The 26,143-nt window shown below is 37.7% G+C and overlaps 1 protein-coding gene and 1 non-coding gene across 2 annotated transcripts; both read left to right on the forward strand.

The window, feature by feature from the left end:
• Positions 1-280: 280 nt before the first annotated feature.
• STRAP (serine/threonine kinase receptor associated protein) lies at positions 281-20,074 on the forward strand. The gene is made up of 10 exons (XM_059935374.1): positions 281-720; positions 1,448-1,583; positions 7,812-7,893; positions 8,715-8,787; positions 11,409-11,505; positions 12,496-12,633; positions 15,981-16,117; positions 17,767-17,916; positions 18,467-18,532; positions 19,521-20,074. Exons 1-10 carry the CDS (start codon positions 609-611, stop codon positions 19,580-19,582), a joined length of 1,053 nt encoding a protein of 350 aa, XP_059791357.1. The 5' UTR covers positions 281-608; the 3' UTR covers positions 19,583-20,074.
• On the forward strand, positions 10,450-10,634 carry LOC132373835 (small nucleolar RNA SNORA23). Its single transcript, XR_009505496.1, has one exon. It is a non-coding gene; the product is annotated as a small nucleolar RNA SNORA23 (small nucleolar RNA).
• Positions 20,075-26,143: the final 6,069 nt, after the last annotated feature.

Genomic DNA, 26,143 nt, shown 5'->3' on the forward strand with positions numbered 1-26,143 from the left:
GCCGCCAGGTTCAGGGTCTGAGCGGAGAAGAACCCGCTTTCGCCCCCCCGCGAATTCCGCCCGAGAACAGCAAGGCCGCGACTGACCGCTCAGAGTTGGCCGCCGGGACTTTGATTCAGAGCCTAAAGCGCCGGCAGGCGCCGTGCGTAGCGGGCGCAGGGCCAGCGTCACGTGCTCAACGAACGCTGATCTCACGCCTGCGCGCTGCCTTCCTTCTGGCTCCACTAAGCCTCTTCTCCCTGGCGAACCCGCCTTCCCGCCGGATCGTCACTTCCGGCGGACGCTCAGCGTCTTTGGTGTCGTCACTTCCTGTCGGTACCGGTGTGGACGGTGTGGGTCGTGGCCGCCGGTTCTGCGGTTCTCCCCCTCCCCTACTCTCCTCCCTCCCTCTCCCTCCCTCGACGGCGGTCGGTCGTCCGTCGCAGACTCCCTGACCCGTCCCTAACCCTTTTCTGACCTCGGGGCCACCGGATTGGCCTTTTCCCGTTTCCCGGCTCAACCCCAGAGTCAGGGCGGGGGCCTTGAGGAGGCGGAGGCGGTGCCACGGAGGAGAGAAAAGACCAGACGACCCTCGGCTCCCCCGCCGGATCGCACGGCTCGTAGCCGCCATGGCAATGAGGCAGACGCCGCTCACCTGCTCGGGCCACACGCGGCCCGTGGTGGATCTGGCCTTCAGTGGCATCACGCCTTACGGCTATTTCCTGATCAGCGCTTGCAAAGGTGAGCAGGGCCGCTGATCGGGCCCCTGACGGCTGGGACTGGGCGGAAAGGGACTGGGGCCGGCATTCCCCTTTGCCGAGCGGACTGCGGCTCTCGCAGCTTTTGAGGTTAGGGCCCACGGTGGGCTGATGGGGAGAGGAGTAGTGTTAGGGTTTCCTCAGCTGACGCCGAGGGGCTTTGCTAAGTAATGGCCCTAACCAAGGTCTCTCATTTTAGCTTTATTGCTATTTCTGGAGAAGCTGAACTGTGCACTTGCCTAGACGCCCCGGCCAACAGACACCGTAAATAATCTTTCAAGGATTCGGGGAATTCAGAAACTAGGCCAGGCCTTGTTTTACACCTTAGTTTACAAAGACTCGCTACTCCTATTATCTCATAGGATATTGTTTTGTTGTATGGAATTTTTCATTTCCATTTTTCATTTTTCAAATGGAAGCTGAGGCTTACTGTTAAGAAGTTTGTCCAAAATAAGACGCGAATCTAGATTGTTTTGACGCAGATCAGTAGTCTTCTCACCGAATTACAAATGCTTCCCAAAGAGAATGTCCAGCTCGGTTTTTCAGTTAATTTATTTCTGGACGTTCCTGGACGTCTCCTGTGAGTGAGAATAGATAGACAACAAAAGCAGTTTTCCACTTTGTTTTTCAATATGATCATTTTATGTTTGAATCTTAGATTTTAAGTAATCTAAACTTCTAAATCACATGTCTTCTTAAATATCTTTTAGATGGTAAACCTATGCTACGCCAGGGAGATACAGGAGACTGGATTGGAACATTTTTGGGTCATAAGGGTGCTGTTTGGGGTGCAACATTAAATAAGGACGCCACCAAAGCAGCTACAGCAGCTGCAGATTTCACAGCGTAAGTGCCGCCAAAAATGGCCACCTTTGGAGTTGTCTGTGGATTGTGTTCAGAAATGATCAAAACTTCAATAAAAGTTATTCATGGAATTCTCACTGCCTGCCATATAGAACACATGGTGTTTGATCTCACCAAAATTCCACCCTGATCCTGCCTGCTTCTTTCTCTTAAATGGTTCTCAAAATGTTCAGAGACTTAAATAACTAAATTCTGTATGTCTGGGTTGGGACCCAGGAATCTGCATTATTAACAGACACTTCAGATAATGAATGTTGGTGGTCATGCTTCCAAATACTGCTCCACATGTGTTGGCTGAGTGGTATCATTAACTCCTATGACTTCCTAGGGCTAATGACCCCACGTTTTTAGCCCAATTTCACTCTCATTTTTGTTAGACATATTTAAAACTCTGCAACTCAATTATTCTTCATTTTTTAAGTTTTTTAAGGCTGAAATCTTAATCATTCTTGATTTTTCCCTTCCATCTAGATTATCATCTTCTTTGTTGATTCTACCAGCAGAATGTTTCCTGACCACATTGTTTCTTATGCCTCGGCCACTGCCGTTTTAGTGCAGGTCCCTACCACTTGTCCTTTCCCATGTGTTCATCCTCCCTGGTGCCGCCAGTTGTGTTCCTGAACACAGATACAAATATCATCATGTCACTTCTCTATCTCATGATCTTCTTGTCTTCCCTGTGCTTTGTCAGTGCTCCATGATCTTGGGTGTACATTAGAAGCTTTTAAAATACTCAGATGCATGTGTCTAGAAATTCTGATTTAGTTGGTCTGGGGGTGCAGTCCCGAACATCAGTTCTTTTCCTTCCTTGAAGTTCTAGGTGATTCTGATGTGCAGCCTTTAACCACTGGCCTAAAGGTTAAATTTCACTTGTTGGCTCTTGAAAATTTGGTCTCATCCTAGTTCATCATTATCATCATCTGGCACTGCACGCCGTATGCCCCACTGTCTAGTTATACTAATATTGTTGCCAGAATACACCTTACCTATTCTGATTTTTGGCGTTTGCATATGTTATTAAAGTGATTTGCGGTGACCCACTTTCCCCATCTGAGCACGTGTCATATATAACCTTGGTACCTCCAGTTCCTAATTGTGTTCGTGATTTAGCAGGCACTTAAATGCTTAAACTAAGGTAGGCAATGTCAAGGGCTGTTGCACATGTAATACTCTATTAATAGATTTGAGGCTCTGGAGAGTAAAAGTGGTCTTGTTGATTTTTTTTTTTTTTTTTTTTTTAAACAGAATTTCACACTAAGGAGCAATTGTAAATGTGTTTGTTGCTCCTTTGTATTAAGCAAATTAAACATACTAAGTTTATTATGAAAAATGAAGGCAGATTGATTGAGTGGTGGATACATGACTACATATTTGTTGAAACTCGTAGACCTCTATATCATGGAGTTAGTTTTACTGTATGTAAGTTTTTAAAAATAAAATTTTTAAAATAAGGAGAGGGAGATATAATCCCATGCTTATGTGGGATTAAATTTGAGATGATGAGAGAGCAGTAAGAGAAGTTATAAATGTCAGTATGAACTTTTTTTCTGTGTCTTCAATGAATAGATGTTATTATGTTCATGAATAACCATTGTAAGGCTTTGCACGCTGCCCTGTTGTGATTGTATGAAATTCTGATAAAATAAGGAACTGCTTGGTTTTATGTCAGTCCTTTAATGTCAACAGCTTCAGGTCAAATGTTGCTGTAGATGTCAGCATGTGTGCTTATAATGTGACAGAGACTCCTTTGATTGTTAATTATGGGAGGTGAAAAATAGGAAGTAAAAGTGATTCTCAGACAAGGAAGACTTGTGGAGTGTTGGAAGGTGAAGGTGCCCATTCCTTCTTTTTGCTCACACTGTTCCCTGTGTTAAACTTCTGGCTCTTACAGTACTTATTGACTTCAGTGTCATTGCTTTTTGAGACCAGGGGCCATGTTTTATATTTTTTTGTATCCCTGGTTTGTTCAGTACTTTATGTTTGTCAAATAAATAACTTAAGGAAGTTTCCTAAGGTAGAAGGATAAAGAATGGACGAATTATAGATCTTGGTTTTGTTTCTGAGACATTTGTGTCTGCCATGAGTTCAGCTTTTTTTTTTTTTTTCCCTTTAACTCCTCCAAAGTTTGTTGTTTGCTCCGTCCAGTAGGAACATTGTCATTGGGAATGAATGTCATTGATTTTATAACAGAGATAGAAAATTGGAATTAAAAGCTCTAGATTTCAGATATTTGGTAAGTGGATTTTAAAAATGTCATTATTGAAACTAGGTCCCAGTTTGGTGGTAAGTTAATAGTAAATAAAGTGGTATTTTGAGTTAAATATAATTAGGTAATAAATGTAACAAGATCTTAGACACTATAGACATTAGCATTAAAAGAGACAAGCTTTTGAATTGCAGTTCTGGACAAATATATTTCTGTTAGTCTCAGTTCTGTGTTATCTGGCCCTAACAATGTTAATTACATGAGCAAAATGCTTTCTCTCCTCCTGCTTGACAGATGGTCTTGTTCTGATCTTTAAGAGACCTGTGCAAAAGCTTGTTAGGAAGGATGCCCATCTCTGTAAAATCCGTGAAGACTCCTGGTTTGTACATTTAGCCAAATTGTAATGCCAGTCCTCTGGAAAAGAATAAAGTGCATTAGATAGAAATTACTGTTCATGTGATAATTACTCTGAAATGGAGAGAGGAAAGGGTGTGAAAAATATGGCAGTTTAAATACTTAAGAGAGTTCTGAAAAGAGTATTCAGGATTTTATCTTGCTGCCAGAGGCACAGCTATCTTTGTTTAGGTCACTAACAGCATTAATAGCCCAAACCATTCATTTGAGGACATGTCTGTGTATGGGTATTGAGTGTTGCTTTTGTGCTTTCTTAACGTTTCGGGTCTCAGGGTCTATGTTTACAAGTGGTTATGAAAAACATGAATGCTGGGGCCATATTGTCTGTGTTTGAACCCTGGCTCCATCCTTTAATAGCTCTGTGACCTTGTGAACTTTATTTAATCTCTTTTTTTTCAGTTTCATCATCTATACTAATGAGAATAGTAATAGTGCCTACCTCTGGTTGTGAATATTAAATAAGTTGATATGTTTCTAATATTTAGAATATTGCCTAAAATCTAATAACTATGTAAGTGTTACATGTGTAAGGTAACACTGGTAGCTACCACCCCTACTAGACCAAAATCATGTGTTATTTTGGAACTTCTGTGCTAAAGCCATGAAACCTTTTGGTTTCATGCAAGGAAGTTTGAGTAGATTTAAATAACAAGAGGGAGTAGTTTTGGGTTTTTTCCCCCTCAGTTAAGGCTCTCAGGTGCCATCATATAGTGGGAAAGATGTAAGCATTTACATTAGCCAGGCCTGAGTTCCTGTGCTAGCCATGGTGTGTATTTTCAGTTTGATCATGGGATGCTTCTTAAACTTCGGTTTTCACATCTGTAAAATGAGTGTAAGTCTGATTTTGGTGCAAATCAGAGAGATCTTTCACCACTTACATGCCTGGAGTCTAGCATAGTGTCTGTTACATAGTAGGTACTCGGTTAATGGACGCTGAGTCTTACCCTTCAATTGCTCTGTGTCTGTCTGTGAGGTGTGGGAGTGTGTGCATTCTTTGTGTATATTCTTCTCTTTTAATGACTTGTATGGGGTCTGCTGTTATGGAACTTGACCCAACTAAAGAGCTCCCCAGCTTACCTGATTAATCATAGTTGGTATAAATTATTTTTAGGTGATTGTTTTTGTTCCCTCATTCTTAGGTTTCTCAGAAAATTCATTAATTTCATGTTTATCTAAAGGATAATTTTGTTCCTGTTTCTTGTGGAGAAAATACATTCAGCAGAGCCGGTCCGTGGGTCAGTTTAGAATGTTAACTTGAGGTAATTCTGGCAGTCGAGTCAGCTGATGTGTACACTGTCCCTGAAACACCATCCTCTTTATATCTTTTAATTCATAGAGCTAATGTTAGCACTACATCTCCTGATCCTCTTCTCAGTCCCTCTACTGTCTTCATCTGGAGAGTGCCAAACGTAAAGAAGATGCCTGTGCTCTGTCCAGAGAGTGCTTAAGTAGATCTAGTACAAGTGAATAGAACATGCTCTGTCGAGAGTGTCGGACTCAATTTTACTAGTGTTTCCAAATAGGAGGAAAACAGCTAGATACGTGGGCCTTCTGGATGATACTACTACAGTCACACCGGTGCTTTCCTCCTCACCAGTGAATGGACATGGTCTAAGCAGCATATTAAGATTTTAAGGAGTTTGGGGAAGATGATTGAATATACTTGAAATTAGTATTTCTAAGGACATTGCCCAGAGTTCCTTTGAGACATGGCATCATGTGAACAGGATAGAGATTTCAGGTATATTTGATGTTTTCTTCACTTTTGACACCTTCTGTTATTGCAGCAGTCTAATCTTTGTGAACTCTTATCACTGATTTCCCTGTGATTAAGAGTAAGCATATGTAAACAAAAGTAAAAGGAAAAAACAGAAAGGAATGGTTAATGGAGGCGAGATAAATAGAAGGTTTAGTGAAAAGATACCATTTGCGATGAACCCTGAGGATGAGTAGAACTATGATAGCTAAGAATGTAAAATACATGCTTAATAGAACAATATGAACAAAGACAGAGGAGCCTGGAAGAAAATACATGGCTTGTTTGAGGAATGGTCTATAATCTGGTGTGACTAGATAAGGAGAAATAATACAAAATGAGGTTGGGAAAGTAGCGTTGGACCAAGAGAGTTGAATTGGAAGTGGGAGAGATTAGAACAGGTTTCCTGTGCAAAGAGAATATTTGAGAGTTTAGTAGCAGTACCACTCATAGTTGATATTGTTTCTCTCAGAACATATTTACTCAGCCACTCATGACTCAAGTATATAATTTGCAAGAAATTTACAATTTCTATTGCATCATCAGCATTTATTCCTGTTAGATGGTTCATGTTTCTTTACCGTTGCACATGCTATTAATGCTTATCTACAATGGCCTTTCCCTTTTTTTTCCCCTGGCATATTTCTACGTGCTCTTTAAGGCTACAGGTTTTTATGTTTAGATTTTCTGGACTTTCTGGCGTAATTAGTGGTGTGTTTTTTGTTTGTGTTTCTATAGTCATGTGTGTTTGTCATTTAATTATATTTCTTAAATGTATTATTTAATGGATTTTTTTTTTCATCTCAGCTAAAGCTAATGCTCTACTAAGGCAGGAACTTTCTTTGGGATCATTTTTTTTCTCCCTTTTGTGCCCTAGTACTGAGTCTAGAGTGACATACTTGATGTATTTATTGTGTGTTTAATGAGTAAATGAAGAAAAGATACTCCTTGCTTTTCTCTGTTTTTCTTTCTCCATTATTTCATTGTTCACTTCTTTCCTAAAAGTAAATGTCAGTTACATTAAAATGGAAATCTTTAGGGAGCGTAGCTTGTTCCTCATAACAGTTTCTTTTCCTGCGTGGAAAGTTTTCTTGTTTACTTTTCAATGACCTCTTCTGACCTAAAATGAATTGTTTTTTTTTTTCTTCTTCTCTACTGTTAAAGCTTTTTTATTTGGGGAACCCCTTACAGTATTTTTGTGAACTATTATTTCATCATTATCCCCCAACATATATACACACATATGTATGTGTGTGTAATCACATATATATTTTGGGTTGGGATAGGTTAGGGAAAATAACAGTTGAGAGATTTAAAATCGTCTCAACATTAGCATTATATAATCAAAGGCTGTTACTTTGTGTGGAAGTTAATTGGACTAGGATTTGAGAATTTAAGAGTCACCTTTGAGGAAGAGATGGGGAGAATATTTTCTTCTCTACTGTCTTGATTTAAAATTTCATGTAACCTCTGTCAAGGCTTTTCATTCTCCTGTAAAATTCTTCTAAAGGATTTCTTGTTTTTCATTTCTTGTTTCTCATGTACATGAGAGTAAAGAATAGAGAAAAAAATGGGAAAGGTGAAACTGAACTGGTTAAAATGTTTACAGTCTTGCTAAAAGGATATTATGGCTACAGGCTAAAATGGAAGTAAGGATGGATTGGTTCATGAAACTTGTTTACTTAAAATTTGATATTTTCCATTGTCAAAATTAGATTGTTATATCGTTTTTACCTTATAATGTAGTTATATAACATTTCAAATATCTAACTTATTTGGTAATTAATTGTCAAAATTACCATGTTTATCTTTTAATTTTACTTTTCATTTTTAGCAAAGTGTGGGATGCTGTCTCAGGAGATGAATTGATGACCCTGGCTCATAAACACATTGTCAAGTCTGTGGATTTTACGCAGGTATCAGAAAATGGAATTTGTTTTAGGAAGTTAAATTGCTGTTATTATAGGATATGACAGTGGTTTTATATTTGATTGGTTTGTATATTTGGTTTTCTGGGGGAATATTTGGTGTACATTGGCTTATATTTGATTTGACTGTAGATTAAACCGTACACCTTTACAGTTGACTCTTGAATGACACAGGTTTAAACTGTCTAGGTCCACTTAACATGGATTTTTTCACTGATAAATACCGCATACTGCAGTATGACATGGTCCACAGTTGTGGAATCTGCGGATGTGGAGGAACTGCACGTGGGAGGAACCACATGTATAGAGGGCTGACTATTACTTATACGTGGATTTTCGACTGTGTGGAGGGTGGGTCCCCTGATCCCTTCGTTGTTCAGCTCAACTGTATTTTGTCTTAGTTGATCCTATGAGGCTTTTAAGAACCCTGGAACTCTTGTATCAGTACTTCAACAATAGCAACAAACATCTAAAAAGCCCAAATAATGTTTCCCAGCCACTTTCAGAAGGGAGAGGATAAATTTGAGATCATCACAGATGTACTCCTCAGTAGGCAGCCAGATCAGGGCCGACTAAGAGAAGCCGTGTGGAGGTGGTATGACATTTGAACTGGGAAGCTTACAGGGCTTTGGCTATTATGAGAAAAATAAATGCTGTACAGTATTTTCTCAGGAGTAATTGGTCTGTATGCATCTCCTTGTGACATCTGTGAGCCTTATTTGGATTCTGTTTGGTGTTGAAGAAGTTTCAAAGAGATGTAGCTTTTAAAATCTTTAATCTAGTAAGATTTTACTTATGTGTGTTTTCAGGACAGTAATTACTTGTTAACCGGGGGACAGGATAAACTGTTACGCATATATGACTTGAACAAACCTGAAGCAGGTAAGTGTAATTTATACGTATTTGTGGTTTTGTTTTCTTTTAATTTAAGTAACATTTCCTGATTAAAGGAATTCATATTTAGTACTCAAATTAGGAAAATAAAGATAGTCACAAAGAAAAAAATTAAAATATAATCCATCATCCAGCATTATTAATTGCTGATAACGTCTTTAGCTTTTGGTTCATGTTTTTCCAGTTCTTTTTTAATGCAGATATCTTTTGAAATATTGATTTATTTACTACATTGTGCTTGTATAGCCTTCCTACAATTTAAAAAATTATCATGGTAAATTTTTATCACGATACTAAGTCTAAAAAGGTGCGTAACAGTGTTAACTACCTTTTGGTTAGGAGTGGTTATTACCTGTAGAAGGTGAGAAGGGTAAGAATTCTCAGTGTGTATGCATACTTAGATTTTTTAACCACATGGGTATATTAGCTATTCAGAAGAATTTTAAAAATCTGTAATAGTTTTTTCATGTCTTTAAATATTCTATTCATTCTTTCTAATGACTGTATGGCTCTCTATTCTGTGGATAAGTGAACTAGCCAGTCTCCTATTATGGCTTATTTGGTTATTTACAAATTTTAAAGATTATAAGCAGTGTTGTGCTCAACATCCTTACAGTTGCATATACTTCCACAATTGTTTCTGTAGGATACCTACATAGAAATAGAATTGTTGGGACAAAAAGGAGGTACGCTTGGAAGCCACTGATAGATACTACCAAGGGGCCCTCCAGTGAAGTATAAAAATGTATCTATGGCTAACTTGTTCTAGCAAACACTGATAACTAGCTTTATCTTTGCCAATTTAATAGAAGAAAAATGATTCTGTCTTATTAATGTGCACTTGAAAAGTTATTCATGAGATTAAAATACTGTTGAATACCATTTTAATGTACTACTTCTTTTGTGAACTAAGTACCTGTACATCTTTTTATTACTCATTTTAAAGTTTCTTTATTGTATTCTCTTTAGTCATTTGCTTTTAAATTTTGTCAGTGAGGTTTATGGTATGCACATTTTAAAAAATTGGGTGGTAAAATCTATCATTTCCTTTATGAATTCTCTCATTGCACAGAAGTTGTAAGACATACCTTTTCTTCCCTAGTCAGACATTCACCTCTATTTTGTAGTATTTCAGTGCTTTTCTAGTCACATACTATGTATTTTAAAAGCTACCAAAATATGACAAAAAGAACTTTGTTTTATTTATTATATATTAGTTGGGTTCTTAAATTTTGTATCTTGGATACTACTGTTTATTCTTAATAAACTTTAGAAGTTTGTAAGAAAGTCAAAGCTACATTGGAAATTAAGCAGTTGTTCTCGAAATGTCTTTTCTAAAAGTACTTCTAAGGTCAGGAAACAAACTACCTTTGTGGATTATTATCCTTTGGCACCTGGTAATTTTTTTCTTCATTCTCTCTAATAACTTTATGCCAAAACATAGCAAACTACTCTGACCTCACTGAATCAGTGTATCTATCTGACTCAGCAAGATAGTTCAGGGCTCAGGTAGACATATTTCGTCTTCTTTTACCTTTCTCAAAGCTGCCTTTTGAAAGTGGCTCTTCCACTGTCTTGCATTGGAAAGGAGCAATTAACTGAGCTTTTACTGTCTGTCAGAAACCTGATTAGAAACTTTAGATGATGGCTGCTGTAACGTGTGCATGGTTTTCATCTGTGTCTTGATAGCAGTGTCTGTCTGTGTTTTGCATTCAGCTCTTGCTATCCACTCAAACATCATGCAGCCAAAGAGTAAGTTGGGATCGTAGTACTGGTGTAGTGTTGTCTCTTTGGACATATCCACCACTGGCCAGCCTCCAAATTCCCACACAGAGAACTTTGGGAATAGAGATATTGTCGCTTGGGGGAATTTAATGTGAAATACCTCTAGTAACTCTGTATTTTTTTTAAAAGGCAAAAAAAAAAAAAAAAAAAGAAACTTTGAATGTATATTCTCATTTGATTCTTATACTCAAATCCAAGGTATAGTAACTGTTGTTAATCCAGTTTCCAAGTGAAGAAATGTAGTCTTCAAAAGGTTAAGTGACTTGCCCAAAGTCAAAGTTGTGTTGAATGGTATTGCCTCCAACTTCTGCTTTTGCCCAGAGGTAACAAGTGGTTTTGTTTTGTTTTTTAAGTGTTTGGAAAGTCTCGAACAGAGACAGGTTCCCACCTTTTTGATGCTTTGCTCTGCCAACAGTGGCTTGGAAGAGGGTCCTAGCATTAGTGATAGCACTTGAATTAGCTCAGGCTGTCTTGTTCCTGGGTCCATATTCTTATTAAATTATGCCACCTTAGTTATTCTTTTATTTCACTGAAGTACAACAGTGCTTTCAAAAGCAGAAAAGTAGGCTGGAGGGAGTGGTGTATTCAGTCCCATCTGCACGTGTAGTTCTTGGGTTCCTTGTCATGCAGATACATTTTTGTTTAAGTATAGAAAAACTGAATGTATCCTAGGTAAACATCAAGTTTAAATTGTGGTGGGCTTTGAAAAGTTGCAGTCTAATTTAAAACATAGTTTTTCTTTTCTTTTTACATAGTTGTTCAAATATTGCTTAGTTTTAAAAATCAAATATTAACAAATGTATTTTAAATTGTTTCATCTAAAGAACCTAAGGAAATCAGTGGTCATACCTCTGGTATTAAAAAGGCTCTGTGGTGCAGTGAGGATCAACAGATCCTTTCAGCTGATGATAAAACTGTTCGGTAAGTAATTTTTCTTTAATAATTTAAAGTTTGAAAAATATTTGACCTTAGAGCTTATATTTGAAAGTTTTTTATAACTACTATGTAGGAAGCATTGTGTCTGAACATTACAACTTTGGCTGTGCAGGGGTCAGATTTTTCTGAAGCTATCCATTTACTGTTATAAACATAGAGCAGAATTCACAAGACAGTTAAGACTACTGACACCTTTATAAGCAGATGCTCTTAACCCGGGTCAGTGGGCAGGCTGGCCATAGGGTGTCCAGTAAACCCCTGAAATTCTATACACAGTTTTTTTTTTTAAGCATTGATTTTTTTTTAAATTAATTAATTAATTAATTTTTGGCTGGGTTGGGTCTTTGTTTCTGTGCGAGGGCTTTCTCCAGTTGCGGCGAGCGGGGGCCACTCTTCATCGCGGTGCGCGGGCCTCTCACTGTCGCGGCCTCTCGTTGCGGAGCACAGGCTCCAGACGTGCAGGCTCAGTAGTTGTGGCTCACGGGCCTAGTTGCTCCGCGGCATGTGGGATCTTCCCAGACCAGGGCTCGAACCTGTGTCCCCTGCATTGGCAGGCAGATTCTCAACCACTGCGCCACCAGGGAAGCCCTATACACAGTTTTGTGAGCTGACACCTAATTATTTTTCTGTGGAAAGATAACTATCAGACTCACAAAAATCGAGTGTAAGAACCATTATTTAGAGCAACGCTGAAATTGATTAGGAGTGTCTTAATAGCACAGTTTTGCTGAATCATTTGGGAAGTATATTTAAAGTATTAGTTTTGATTTCACCGACAAGCTACCAAATAATTTGATGTTTTATGGGAACCCAAAATTTCTCAGTATCATCTGTAATTTATGAGTTGGAGTAGAGGTTGTTTTACAATTGTGGTTATTTCATTGGTTAATCTGCAGGTGTAATTTAAGCTATAAGCATTTTTCTTAAATGAGTAAATACCTCCTTATTGTCCTCTTTTTTTTTTTTTTTCTTCAGCCTTTGGGATCATGCTACTATGACAGAAGTGAAATCTCTAAATTTTAATATGTCTGTTAGCAGTATGGAATATATTCCTGAGGGAGAGATGTTGGTAATAACTTATGGACGATCTATTGCTTTTCATAGTGCAGTAAGGTATGTCTAAGAAATACCTTCATTTCCTTTTCTGGTAATACAGGGGCAGTTTAAGGTACTTAAAAATTGGAAGGCATATGCTAAGGTATTTAACTCTTTTAAAGGCAAATTTTGGCCTATGTTATGTAATATGGAGGGAAGTGTTTCCATACCCAGTAATAATGAGTTTTTTAAGAATTTGGTATGCTTTAATCAGAGGAATTAATCAAATTAATTTCCAGATATTTAGGACATTTATTGGTAAAATTCACCAATTTTTACTCAGTATTTTTCTTAAAAGAATCACTAGACTGGTGCTGTAGTTTATATTGTTCATTACTCTATAAAACCTCTGTGATCTTGATTCTGCTATTTATTTCACTTTAAAATTTCAGAGAAATTAGTGATTTTTTTTTTCTGCTTCCAAGTATGGTATAGACCTAATGATTTTTTTAAAAACAGACTTAATTTTTATGACTATAAATGTATTAAATGTTGATGTTGAAAATTTGGAAAATATAATTTTTAAAAACCTACAGTCCTACAGCCAGAAGGTTCGTGGTAGCTGTATTTTTTGCTAGTCTTTTTTCTTCGGGTGTGTGTGTGTGTGTGTGTGTGTGTGTGTGTGTGTGTGTGTATGTATTAGTGTTGGTTTGTTTCTTTAGTTACTAGTACCCTAATGAGCATAATTTTTATTTTTTTATTCTAAAATACTCTTAGCCATTAAACTTCTTTGCAAACAGTTTTACTAGGTGCTTTGCATCATAGATTACACTAAATCGTGTATCAGTTCCCCTGTTTTAACACTGCAGTGAGATTTGTGGTACATCTCTTGAATGTTTCTTTACAAGAGAATCCTGTAGGTAGAATTATCAGTTCAAAGGTTAGGAGTGTCATGGCGGGAGCAGTCTGCAGCCCGCGTGCTGCTTTGTCACCTGCCCCATCCTGCCTGCCACGGCCCTGGGTGGGTGCCTTCCACACGTTGTGCAGTCTGCTCTCCAGTGGGTAGATTCACAGAGAAACATGACAACAGAAAATGGTGTTGGAACAGTGGGAATCAGCAGTTTTTCACAGGAAGCTTTGGGAGATGTTGTCTAGTGTAGTCTGCCTGAAGTTGGAACAAAGTTGAACAAACAAGATGAGTTTGGTGCTTTGTAAAGTGTGAAAACTGCTAGTGAACTCTGTTCTCCTCTATCAGGAGAAGTAAGTGAAGTTAATGAAGCCCTTGCAGAAAAGCCAGGACTTGTCAGTAAATCTTGTTGTGAAGATCAAGACGACACTGAGTAAACCCTTCAGAATTAGATGAACTAATGGGTGAAGAAGCATGTGAGAAATACATAAAATGTATTGAGGAGTGAAAGTGGAACCCCTAAATAAACTAGTTTGAAACAAACAAAACAAAGGGTGGCAATGTGTTTAAAGTTCTTAGGAAACATGCCACTTACTTGATTTCCATAAGGAATATACCACATTATACTCTGACCAGCAGTCCTAACCTTTTCTCTAAAGGGCCACTTGCAGAGCTAAGCTTCACTGAATGGCAGAAGGAAAGAGAAGGCAGTCATAATGGAGACGAGCAATTAAGAATGTAAAAGAGTTCATACACACACAGTGAATTGATAATAATAGTAATGTTATTGATAATAATAATGTTATTGCTCAGAACCATTAAATTGTACAACTATGTTCATTGCTTCTGGATTTGGGCAGCGTGCAGCCCTGCTGTAGAACGTTGCCTGAAATGGTGGTGGTGGAGGTTTGCTGGCCTGTTAAATATACTAACATTTAAGTCAGAAAGTTGCTATTCAGTGATCCTGTGTAAGTCAGCCTTAATTTTTCATGCTTTGTAGTGTGTGATGATGGGAGTAGGATGGCAACATTTCGGAGCTGAAATACTCTGATGTTGTGTGTTGGAAGCCTTTTAGGATTTTTAGGGTTAGACTGGAAAAGAGCCGATGTCCAAACTCATTGATGTTCAGGTGAAGCTACTGTTACGCATTGATTTTTGTTATGTAGCTGTAGTCTCAGACTTAGTTATTGTTTTATAGCCTGATAGTTAAAAACTGATCCATTTTTAGCAGTTTTATATTTCACAGTTTTAAAGGTTTTTCCTGTTGCAGAAACTTATAAATTCTCAGCAGTTGAAAATAATATACAAATAATCCTTTATATTAATTACTTACTGTAAAAACTTTTTCTGTTTACAAAGATAATGCATGCTTGTCCTAAAAAAATTAGACAATGCAGAATTAAATTTTTTTCAAAGCAAAAATCCCAGTATATTAGCCCTACTGTTTTAATTAGCCAGCCCAGTCATTTTCAGGAAGGCATTCACTGCACAAAATGTGGATATCCCTTTGTGGAAGTACCTTGGTATTTTGCGGATGAACTCCACTTGGGCATAGTATCCTTCTGAATTTTTTATCTTTTTGCTAGTATTATTTAGAGGGGTTTTTTTTGGTGTTTTTACTCTTTTTTTTTTTAAATTGAAGTATAGTTGATTTACAAGGTTGTGTTAATTTCTGCTGTACAGCAAAGTGATTCAGTTATACATATACATACATTCTTTCTTTATATTCTTTTCCATGATGGTTTATCACAGAATATTGAATATAGTCCCCTGTGCTCTACAGTAGAACCTTGTTGCTATCCATTCTTTATATAATAATTTGCATCTGCTAATCCCAGACTCCCACTCCGTCCCTCCCTCCCTGCCCTGCGACCACCAGTCTGTGCTCTGTGTCTGTGAGTCTGTTTCTGTTTTGTAATTTCATTTGTGTCATATTTTAGATTCCATATGTAAGCGATATCATATGGTATTTGTCTTTCTCTTTCTGACTTACTTACTATGATAATCTCTAGGTCCATCCATGTAGCTGCAAATAGCATCATTTCATTCTTTTGTATGGCTGAGTAGTATTCCACTGTATATATGTACCACATCTTCTTTATCCATTCATCTGTTGATGGGCATTTACGTTGTTTCCATGTCTTGGCTATTGTGAATAGTGCTACTATGAACATAGGGGTGCATGTAGCTTTTTGAATTATAGTTTTGTCTGGATATATGCCAGGAGTGGGATTGCTGGATCATATGGCAACTGTATTTTTAATTTTTTAAGGAACCTCCACACTGTTTTCCATAGTGACTGCACCAAGTTACATTCCCACCAACAGTGCAGGAGGGTTCCCTTTTTTGCACACCTAGAGGGTTTTTTTTTTTTTTTAACATCACTGTGTTTGACCAAATGAATATTGGATTATTCCTTGAGTTTCAGAGTTTAGGAACAGTTTAAATGTATAATTGTTTCCTTGTATTATTTATTAAATATTAAAAATTTATAAATATTATCTAAATTTTTTTCTAGTTTGGACCCAATTAAGTCTTTTGAAGCTCCTGCAACCATCAATTCTGCATCTCTTCATCCTGAGAAAGAATTTCTTGTTGCAGGGGGTGAAGATTTTAAACTTTATAAGTATGATTATAATAGTGGAGAAGAATTAGGTGAGTTGTCCACTTTTTTTTAAGATGATGTAGGTACCTTGATCAAATGTTAGGTTTCAGCGATTAACACCTCAGCCAAGTTTTTAGCTGCTACTTTGTTTTTAGCTGTCTTGCTTTACCATCCAATGAACTTCAGCTTGTTAGAATTATACACAAAGAATAAAAGACAATTTTATGTTTTGTTTCTTTGGGAAAACTGATGGATTTGGGTTGGGTAAATCGAACCTTGGTGAATAGACTAAATAGAATCTATTTTAATTGTTTATGGTTCATCCTTTATTGCTTGCATGTAAGTTACTTTTTAAAAAAATTTTATTTATTTTTGGCTGCATTGGGTCTTCGTTGCTGTGCGTGGGCTTTCTCTAGTTGTGGTGAGCTGGGGCTACTCTTCATTGTGGTGCGCGGGCTTCTCATTGTGGTGGCTTTTCTTGTTGTGGAGCACGGGCTCAGTAGTTGCGGCATGTGGGCTCTAGGGCACGCGGGCTTCAGTAGTTGTGGCACTTGAGCTCAGTAGTTGTGGCTCATGGCTCTTGAGTGCAGGCTCAGTAGTTGTGATGCGCAGACTTAGTTGCTCCGTGGCATGTGGGATCTTCCCAGACCAGGGATTGAACCCGTGTCCCCTGCATTGCTAGGTGGATTCTTAACCACTGCGCCACCAGGGAAGTCCCTATAAGTGACTTTGCCATTGTTCTTATTTAATGTCACTTTTCAGAGTTTTAGAATGTTTTGGCCACATGTTTTATTCTCTGAAAAAGAGAAGTAAATTATTTGCCTGGTATCTGAGGTCACAATTAGTGAATACTGAACCTTGGACCCAGACATTCTTATTCCAAAATCTCATATTCTTTCTATTCTCATGATAATTTTTTACACTCATGATAACATGATCATGATATTCTCTGGGGGAAGCTAATGCGTGAGTGTCCTTGAGTTGAATAGACATGGAGGCAGAACAGGATCACTGGTCTAGTAAACAGCTTTGAAAACTGATAAGGTGATAAGGCATTAGAAAGTAAGCGAGAAAAGTTCATAACTAAGGATATGCCTTAAACAGAACAACACCGCTACTAATCTGTACATTTTCTCTTTAAACTCCATATAGGATCATCACTGATCCGATATCTTCATGTTCTGTGTGACAGAACGACTAGTGGACTCTAGGTAGACGGCTGGGAAATTAAGAGGCAGAGTGTGTAAAAGAGCTCCATCTGGTGGCTCTCTATAGGCATAATAAGAGTTGGTTCCCTAGTAAACAGACAGTGAGTTTGGGATTTGGAAATGGGGATTGAATTCACAGACTTTAGATCTGCTTTCTGTAGATTTTAGAGGGGTTTTCATTTACTCCCTTTCTTTATTTTTATTGGGACATGATGCCTCAGTTTTTTGTATTTTTTTTTTTTTAGAGACAGTGTGAAACCATAGTGTGTGCTAGGATTGCAAAGGACTAATCTTACAGAGATATTGTAGACATGATGAACCAGTTTGTGATGAGAATCACTTTATTTTCAATTAGGTATAGTTCTTTGACTTTGCCGTCATGAATTTCACATCTTCCCAATAATGTAGACAATTATTTTCTCTAGTGTATCAATACTTAAATGTCATGTTTAAGTATTAAATTATCTAAAAGCCCTTCTCTTCTTTTTCAGAATCCTACAAAGGACACTTTGGTCCCATTCACTGTGTGAGGTTTAGTCCTGACGGAGAACTCTATGCTAGTGGTTCTGAAGATGGAACATTGAGACTATGGCAGACTGTGGTAGGAAAAACATACGGCCTTTGGAAATGTGTGCTTCCTGGTAAGAATTTTTATTCATGATTTTGTATCATTTTTCATTGTTAATTTTGTTTCAGCATTTCTGTCTTTATAGATTTTAAAGTATATAATATGGTTACAGCAAAGAGAAGCCCGTGACTAATAAATCATCCATTGTGTTCTTTGGTTTAAATTTTTTTGTTGTACAATATATTCTGTTCCTAAATTTTTACCCTAGATCATTTGGTGAATGGAATACACCTAATTCAAAATTTGCTAGAGGACAGTATAAAGAACTTATAAGTAAATGTATTTAATCTCTGAATACTACTACTTAGTGATTCTTACTAGTAGACATGTTTTTTAATAAAAATACTTAGTTATTGATCCCAGAGTAGTTGTAGTATGGATCTAAAAGTATGAATCTAAAAGACATACTTTTTTAGAATCACAATTATTAAGAAAGCTGTTCCTCTCATGCTTTGTAGCTCATCGCTTGGCATAGTCTTGGCGTACTCTTCTTGCTTGTTAAATGCTAGAAATTGCTAGTGATATTATAATTCACATAATCATCATTGCTTTTATTTTCATAGAAGAAGATAGTGGTGAGCTGGCAAAGCCGAAGATCAGTTTTCCAGAGACAGCGGAAGAGGAGCTAGGTAAATACTAACAATTAACTTCTGTAGAGTCCTGGCGGATTGAAAATTGAAGTGTTAATGTTAGCTTACTCATTGACAAAGGGAATTTATTCAGTATGAACATATACTTAAAGAATAGAAAGTTTAAATATGTGTATATTTATATATACATGTTTACAAGACAAATATTTAAATACCTACTGCATGGTAGTAGCCACGGAGATGTATTACGTATTATGGACGTGACTGATGAGGCTACTCTTACAGAACTTAGTGTCTAACTTAGGAGGCAGATGCCAAAATAAATAAATAGTTACAGGGGCTTCCCTGGTGGCGCAGTGGTTGAGAATCTGCCTGCCGATGCACGGGACACGGGTTCGAGCCCTGGTCTGGGAAGATCCCACATGCCGCGGAGCAACTAGGCCCGTGAGCCACAACTGCTGAGCCTGCGCGTCTGGAGCCTGTGCTCCACAACAGGAGAGGCCGCGATAGTGAGAGACCCGCGCACCGCGATGAAGAGTGGCCCCCACTTGCCACAACTAGGGAAAGCCCTCGCACAGAAACGAAGATCCAACACAGCCATAAATTAATTAATTAATTAATTAATTAAAAAAAAATAAATAAATAGTTACAATTGTAGTTTTTACTTAACGCTTGTTAAGCACTTACTACATACCAAGCGCCCTTCCCCAAATCTAGAATTACAAATTGTAATGCGCTCTGATCATATAATAATGTTTGAAGTTGGAATAAATAAAGGAGGGAGCCAGATCTTTCAAAGATCTGACTTTAATTCAGTGTTTATTAGGTAGTTGAAGTCACTGAAAATTTAGCCTGGAAGAGGGGCCCCTTGGAGGTTAAGTTATGGTGTAGAAGAGTTTGATGGGAAGTGTGTGAACTCTTTCTTCATTGCTTTTTCAGTGGCCTGAGCCCATCATTCACAGAAATGTAGAGTTGCTTCTTTCCTTTCTTAAATTGACTATTGTGACTTTTTGTTTTTGAATTGTAGAAGAAATTGCTTCAGAGAATTCAGATTCCATCTATAGTTCAACTCCTGAAGTTAAGGCCTGAGCATCAGGCAGATGTACACAACTTATGGACTAAAACAAACAGAGAAAAGCATCAGCCTCCAGAGTTACTCTCTGCTTAAGGCAAACATGAGCAGTAAATAATGAGGAATATGAATTAGCTCCAGTGCTGGAACTAACCAACTTGGTGATACCTATAAGTGAAAACACAAGAGTATCAGCTGAAGGCAGATGGAGTTATACTCTTGTAGTATGATGGTCTGTTGTCTTTTTAATGCATATGTGCAAACCAACATCCAATTTCTCTTATTACAGGTAGATTTCTTGTAGCTGTTTATGTTATTATGAAGAGGGAAAATATATTGGCTTATTTTTCTGACTTTTCCCTTAAAGCAGAAAGCCTTTTTTTTGCTTTAGTTATAAAGAAGAGGGGGATACATGATAAAGTAACTGGTTTGATTTCTCTTTCATTGTACACTGTTTCTGAACATCTAATTGTTTTTAGTTGTCTAAATAAAATGCCTCTAAAACAAAACTGCGTTTGTTTCTTGGGAAAAATTGATAGGTTTGAGTTTTATAAATGGAAATTGCCAGAAAGTTTTTCTACATCATAACTATATCGAAAGACAACCCGGTTAAAGAATCTGTAGTGAACATAAATTGTTTCCTGATTTTGAAATTCAATTACTTGTACTGGAGTTTTGAAATTTTTATGTGCTTTGGTAGGGTTGTATATACCTTTCTTCCTCCTAGATTGGGTAGGGATACTTGACCTGCCTTTTAAAAAAAACTTTCAGAATAATGGCTTATTTAAATACTTGCTGGTTAAAAGAAAAAAAAAAAAAGCAATTCAGAAATAGCAGAAAGATAGCAGAAAAATCACTCAAAATCCCACTACCCCAAAAAAATCTATTAAAATTGAGTGAACATTAACACACATGAGTGTACCTCTGAATGTGTATATGCAGATAGATAGGAAAGATTTTATAAAAATGGGGTAATTGTAGACCTGCAATGTTTGTTTTACTTTATCCTTTTAAGTTCAGGTGGTATTCAAAAAGCCTTTTTTTTTTTTTACCAACCTTTTAATAAAATGAATCAACTGAGTTTAGATTTGTGATACATTTATTTTTTAATATGGAAGGAATATATTGAACTAGTAGTTTGGAAATACTTTAGAGAAATGAATAACATCTCTGCCAAACTGCTTTTTCTCTATCTTGTGAATGACCCTTGATAACTTTCCTTCAAAGGAATAACCAACCCAAAAATAAGTTTTTGAGGATTTCTGGTAAACTGGCAGAAAGCACAGTAGGCTGTGACTGCCTTAGAGGGCCAAGAGAGGTGTGTCATGGGGAGAGGCAGCTGATAATTAACACAGGGTCTCACAGCGTGAGGGTGTTTTCTTGTCAACTTGCTACGTGCCTGGTTCTCTGCTTTGCAGCAGCAGTATTGTCAGTGTACCACAGACTCTAATCCTTGTCTGACTTACCTTAAATACAGTTGAGATTTATATGCACCAGATTGGCATTTTGAAATTGCTTGGTATTTATGAAGTTTATGACCAAAGGAAGTTCTATTCAGGTTTCATAAAAGTCAAAAGAAAATACAGATGCGTACTTAACACCATCACTAGGTGGCATATAGCTTGAAATCTGTAAAAGTTGTTTTAAGTTTATGAGTTGAAGAATTTCAGGCCATGGAGCTCTGTCATACCATAGCTTATACTTGTGTGATTAGCGAGTTCATGTTGGTCAGATCTCTGGTTGACCGTACTGTATTAATTGTCAAGTTCTTAGGTTTTTAGATTCTGGTTACCCAGTCAAGTCATTTTAGGTTTTGGCTTTTGCCGGATTAATAAGAGTTGCTTATGATCGTTAACTAAAATCAAGGTGTTGGCAGAGCTGCATTCCTTCTGGAAACTCTAGGAGAAAATCTGTTTCCTTTTTCCAGCTTCCAGAGGCCACTGGCATTCCTTGGCTCATGGTCCCTTTCTCCGTCTTCAAAGCTGTCAACATAGCATCTTCAAATCTCTGAGTCTCCTGCTACCCTCTTTCACTTATTAAAAGGACATTTGTGATTACATTGGACCCACCTGGATAAACTCCTCAGTTCAAGATCCTTAATACCATCTGTAAAGTCCCTTTTGCCATGTAAGGCAACATTTGCAGGTTCCAGGGATTAGGATATGGACATTTTTTGGGGGCCATTAGTCTGTTTTCCAGACCTTCTAATGGTAGAATCCTATAGTAGAAATTTAGCAAAAAGTTCAAGTATATATATACGAAAATTGCATCTGTCAAAGTCTCAAGTGTCCTGCGTGTTTCTAACCCAGTGGTCACTTTTCTATTCTCATCTTACTAAACCTTCAGCAGCATTCAATAGTTGTCTACTTCCTTGTTTTTGAAATACTTTATTTTTTTCACTTCTCTGCAACTTCTGTCACACTCCTGGTTTTACTTAAATCTTTGACTGCTTCTGAATTTGCCAATTCCTCCTTTTCTGCTTCAGGTCTGATCTGTAGTTTCTAGCCCTGCTCTCCAAAGGGAAAACTCATTGTGGGATTCAGTGTTTTCTGAAATCTTTCAAATTCGTATATCCAGCCTGCTGCCCTGAGCACCAGAGTTTAATGGCATAGTTGATGTTCTACCTTAACCTTTAGTAAGCATTTAAGACTTACCTGTGGAAAACAAATCTTAATTTCTCAACCAAACCTATTTCCCCCTCAACTTGTTACCCATTCTGATAATGGGCACTGCCTAAACTGAAAGACATAAAGTCCTTAAGTCTGTTCTCTTATCCCTATTTTTAGTCTATATGTAAGTTCTGTGGGTTCTCCTGCGTCTGTGCTTGCCTCATGTCCACTGTTACCACCCTAGGCCAGGCTCCCTCTATTTCTCACGTAGACTGCTGCAGTGCCTTCCTAACTGTTCCCTCTTGCCCCTACTCCCTCACCCTGCCCTCATGCCATCCATTTTCTACACAGTAGGAAAGGTAATTGCTTTAGGACTTGAAGAGGCTGAGTGTCTTGTTTAAATCCATAGTGTCTTCCTATCATACCATGTTTTTACTATTTTCTGACTCTTGCTGCCTTTGTGACTTTTCATTTTTCCCTTGCTTGTACTGCTCTAGCCTCAGTGGCTTCATTTCACAAGCCCTTTTCACCTGGCTTGCTATTTCTGCTACTTGAGCCACTCTTACTTAAATATATGCATGGCTGACCCTTTCTTGTGATTCAGGTCTCAAGTCCTGTGACCCTCTTGTCACTTGCTATTTTGCCCTATTTTATTCAGAGTTCTTACCACTGTCTGAAATGACCTCGTATATTTTTTGTCTTCACCAATACTGCTTTGCTTAGAAAGGTGGCTGGTATATCATAAGTGCTCAGTAGATGTTGAAACAAGTCCCTAAATGAGCACCAGATCTTACCAGACCAGTAAGATTATTTTTCAGTTATGCAGCAGACCATTCTCTCCACTGAAGAGTCAGACGTGGCCGGAACCTACTCAAAACACTTGCCTCTCCAGTGAATTCATGTACAGCTTCATCGGACTTGAGATCCAATAAACTAGGAGGACTTCAGCTTGTGTGATACAGTCTCCCCATCTCCACCCTGCTTCCCATTCCTCCTCTGGTGCTTCCTCTCTTATGTCCTAACGTCATGGTAGCTCAAATCCTGCCTACGTTTTAGTAATTTACCCTACGAATCATTGCTTCTCCGTGTCATCTAGAGGTTTCTTCTAAGAAACCAGGATTGAGTACAGTCAAGTCTCTTGAGAAATTTTCGTGTCAGTAAAGAAAAGTTGAACACATTCATTTTAATGTCTACAAAATAGTAAAGATGTACCATAATAACTTAAAGGTTACATGTTTTAATAGTTCAAATTCAATGGAATTATTAATTTAGGTTCCTGTTTTTGAGACCAAGGTGGAGGCAAATGGATGTAACTGTTCAGGATGGAGCAACAAAATGGGGAATTGAAAATGCAGACCAAGGGAAAATATTTCTCTTGTAGGAACCTTATGTTTTACACCTGAATATTTTCAGACAAACAGTGATTCTGTTGAGTTACATGTGGGTCTCACACTAGGGGGATTCCTGAAGAAAAAGAATTACTGGAGCAAGGACATTCTCAGACAGGCTTAGCTTTTCTTTGCTTAGCTATAGGAATGCACAATTGCCAGTGTGACATAGTGTCACCTAGATCAGTGTGACTTTAAAATCAACAGAGTTCTTGAAGAAACAAATGAGGCATCTAACAAATTTACCTGTGGAAACAAGGCCAGAGTGTGCATCTAAATGATAACTAATGAACAGTAACCATACTTTATAGGTTGAATCACTTTATATAATTAATGAGAGAATGGAACTTGATCAAGTGGAAAATAACTGGTTAAAGTTTACAGATGTGTGTAGAAATAGTATTTATTAAGTGCCTTATGTTAGATTTTCTGCTTGGTTTTAAAATACTGTTACTTTTTAATCTCTCCAATAACCCAGTGGAGATAGGTAGTATCTCCATGATACATATGGGAAACTATTTCAGAGGTTAAGTGACTTGTCTAATGAGTTTGGCTTCAAAGAAATAGTTGGAACAGTAAGTGTGTGGTCTGTAGGTTATATTGCCTGGGTTTGAACAGATTTGGTGGGGAGGGATCAAATAATTGATGGAATGGGCTTAACTCATATGAAGCACTTAATATTAGCTAGTGTTAGTTATTTATCAGTGATTCCCCAACTTTGGGATTTGGTGGAAAAATAGATTAAAAAAGGCAGGGGGGGTTAGGTGGGGGTCGGTGGCAAGACTGAGTGGTCTGCCTCTAATTTTGACAAGTGAGGCTATGAAAACATCTACCAGCACAATATTCATGAAAGAAAGGCCATTTAAAAATCCAAGTTGGTAGTGAAGGGCATAGTGTCAGGACTGTTCTTTAAATTAAATAAAACTTCATAAAAGACGCAGTATAATTCTTATTTTTCTTATTTCACCATGAAGTAGGAACTAGATGTTCTAGAAGTCTCTCTGCAGTTCTGAAATATTTTGATTCTAATATTCATACTCTCCCCTAGTCCTCCCTGTTTCTACACTTTCTCCCATCCGATTTAGAAATACTGTTGACAATCCATAATCTAAGTGAATTTTTACCTAAGGAGCCTGTGAATGACTGCTCTAAGAAATCATAAAGACTACAGTCACATAAAATTGGACTTGTTAAAACAGTGGGCACTATAAGAAAGCAGCACAAACATTAATATACGATCATTCATCTAACAAATACTGTAGTAGGCCCTGGGCGTATGACCAAGCGAACACAAGTATTGGGCTGGCCAAAAAGTGCCTTTGGTTTTTAAGTAAAAATAAAAGACAGTCTTCATTTTCACCAAGAACTTCATTGAACAACGTATTCACCCTTTTGTTCCACTACCTTCTGCCATTTTCCAGGCAACTTTGTAATTCCATCTTCCCAAAACTTTTTATCTTTTTGAGCAAAGAACTGTTCCAGGTGCCTTTTACAGTCTTCCAGGGAATTGGAGTTTTTTCCATTAAGAGAATTTTGTAAAGACAGAAATAAATGGAAATCCGAAGATGCAACATCTGGTGAATATGGCAGATGAATCAGAACTTCTCAGCCAAGCTATAACAGTTTTTGCCTGATCATCAAAGAAACATGCGGTCTTTCATTATCCTGATGGAAGATAATGCGTTTTCTGTTGACTAATTCTGGACGCTTTTCGTCGAGTGCTTCTTTAAGTTGGTCTAACTGGGAGCAGTACTTGTTGGAATTAATCGTTTGGTTTTCCGGAAGCAGCTCATAATAGAGGGCTCCCTTCCAATCCCACCATATATGCAATATCACCTTCTTTGGATGAAGACCAGCCTTCGGTGTGGTTGGTGGTGGTTCATTTCGCTTGCCCCACGATCTCTTCCGTTCCACATAATTGTACAGTATCCACTTTTCATCGCCTGACACAATTTGTTTTAAAAATGGAACATTTTCATTACGTTTAAGTAGAGAATCGCATGCAGAAATATGGTCAAGAAGGTTTTTTTTTTGCTTAACTTACGTGGAAACTAAACATCAAAAGCGATCAACATAACCAAGCTGATGCAAATGATTTTCAATGCTTGATTTGGATATTTTGAGTACGCCAGCTATCTCCCACATGGTATAACATTGATTGTTCTCAGTTAATGTCTCGATTTGATCACTATCAACTTCAACTGGTCTACTCGACTGTGGAGCATAGACCAGGGAGAAATTCACAAACTACTTTTGACACGTTCCGTCAGTCACAGCACCTTCTCCACACACTGCACAAATCTTTTTTTGCATTTCAGTTGCATTTTACCTTTCTTGAAATAATAAAGTATATTATGCCGAAAATGTTGCTTTTTTTCTTCCATCTTCAATATTAAAATGGGTATACAAAAATTCACCAATTTTGATGTCTTTTTTTAAATGCATGCTGATAGGACAGCTGTCACATACAATCTAACAAAATTGTTTTTTTTTTTAATTTATTTATTTTGGCTGCGTTGGGTCTTTGTTGCTGTGCGCGGGCTTTCTCTAGTTGTGGTAAGTGGGGGTAACTCTTCGTTGC

Source organism: Balaenoptera ricei, chromosome 10, assembly GCF_028023285.1.
Source record: "Balaenoptera ricei isolate mBalRic1 chromosome 10, mBalRic1.hap2, whole genome shotgun sequence".
Classification (NCBI taxonomy): domain Eukaryota; kingdom Metazoa; phylum Chordata; class Mammalia; order Artiodactyla; family Balaenopteridae; genus Balaenoptera; species Balaenoptera ricei.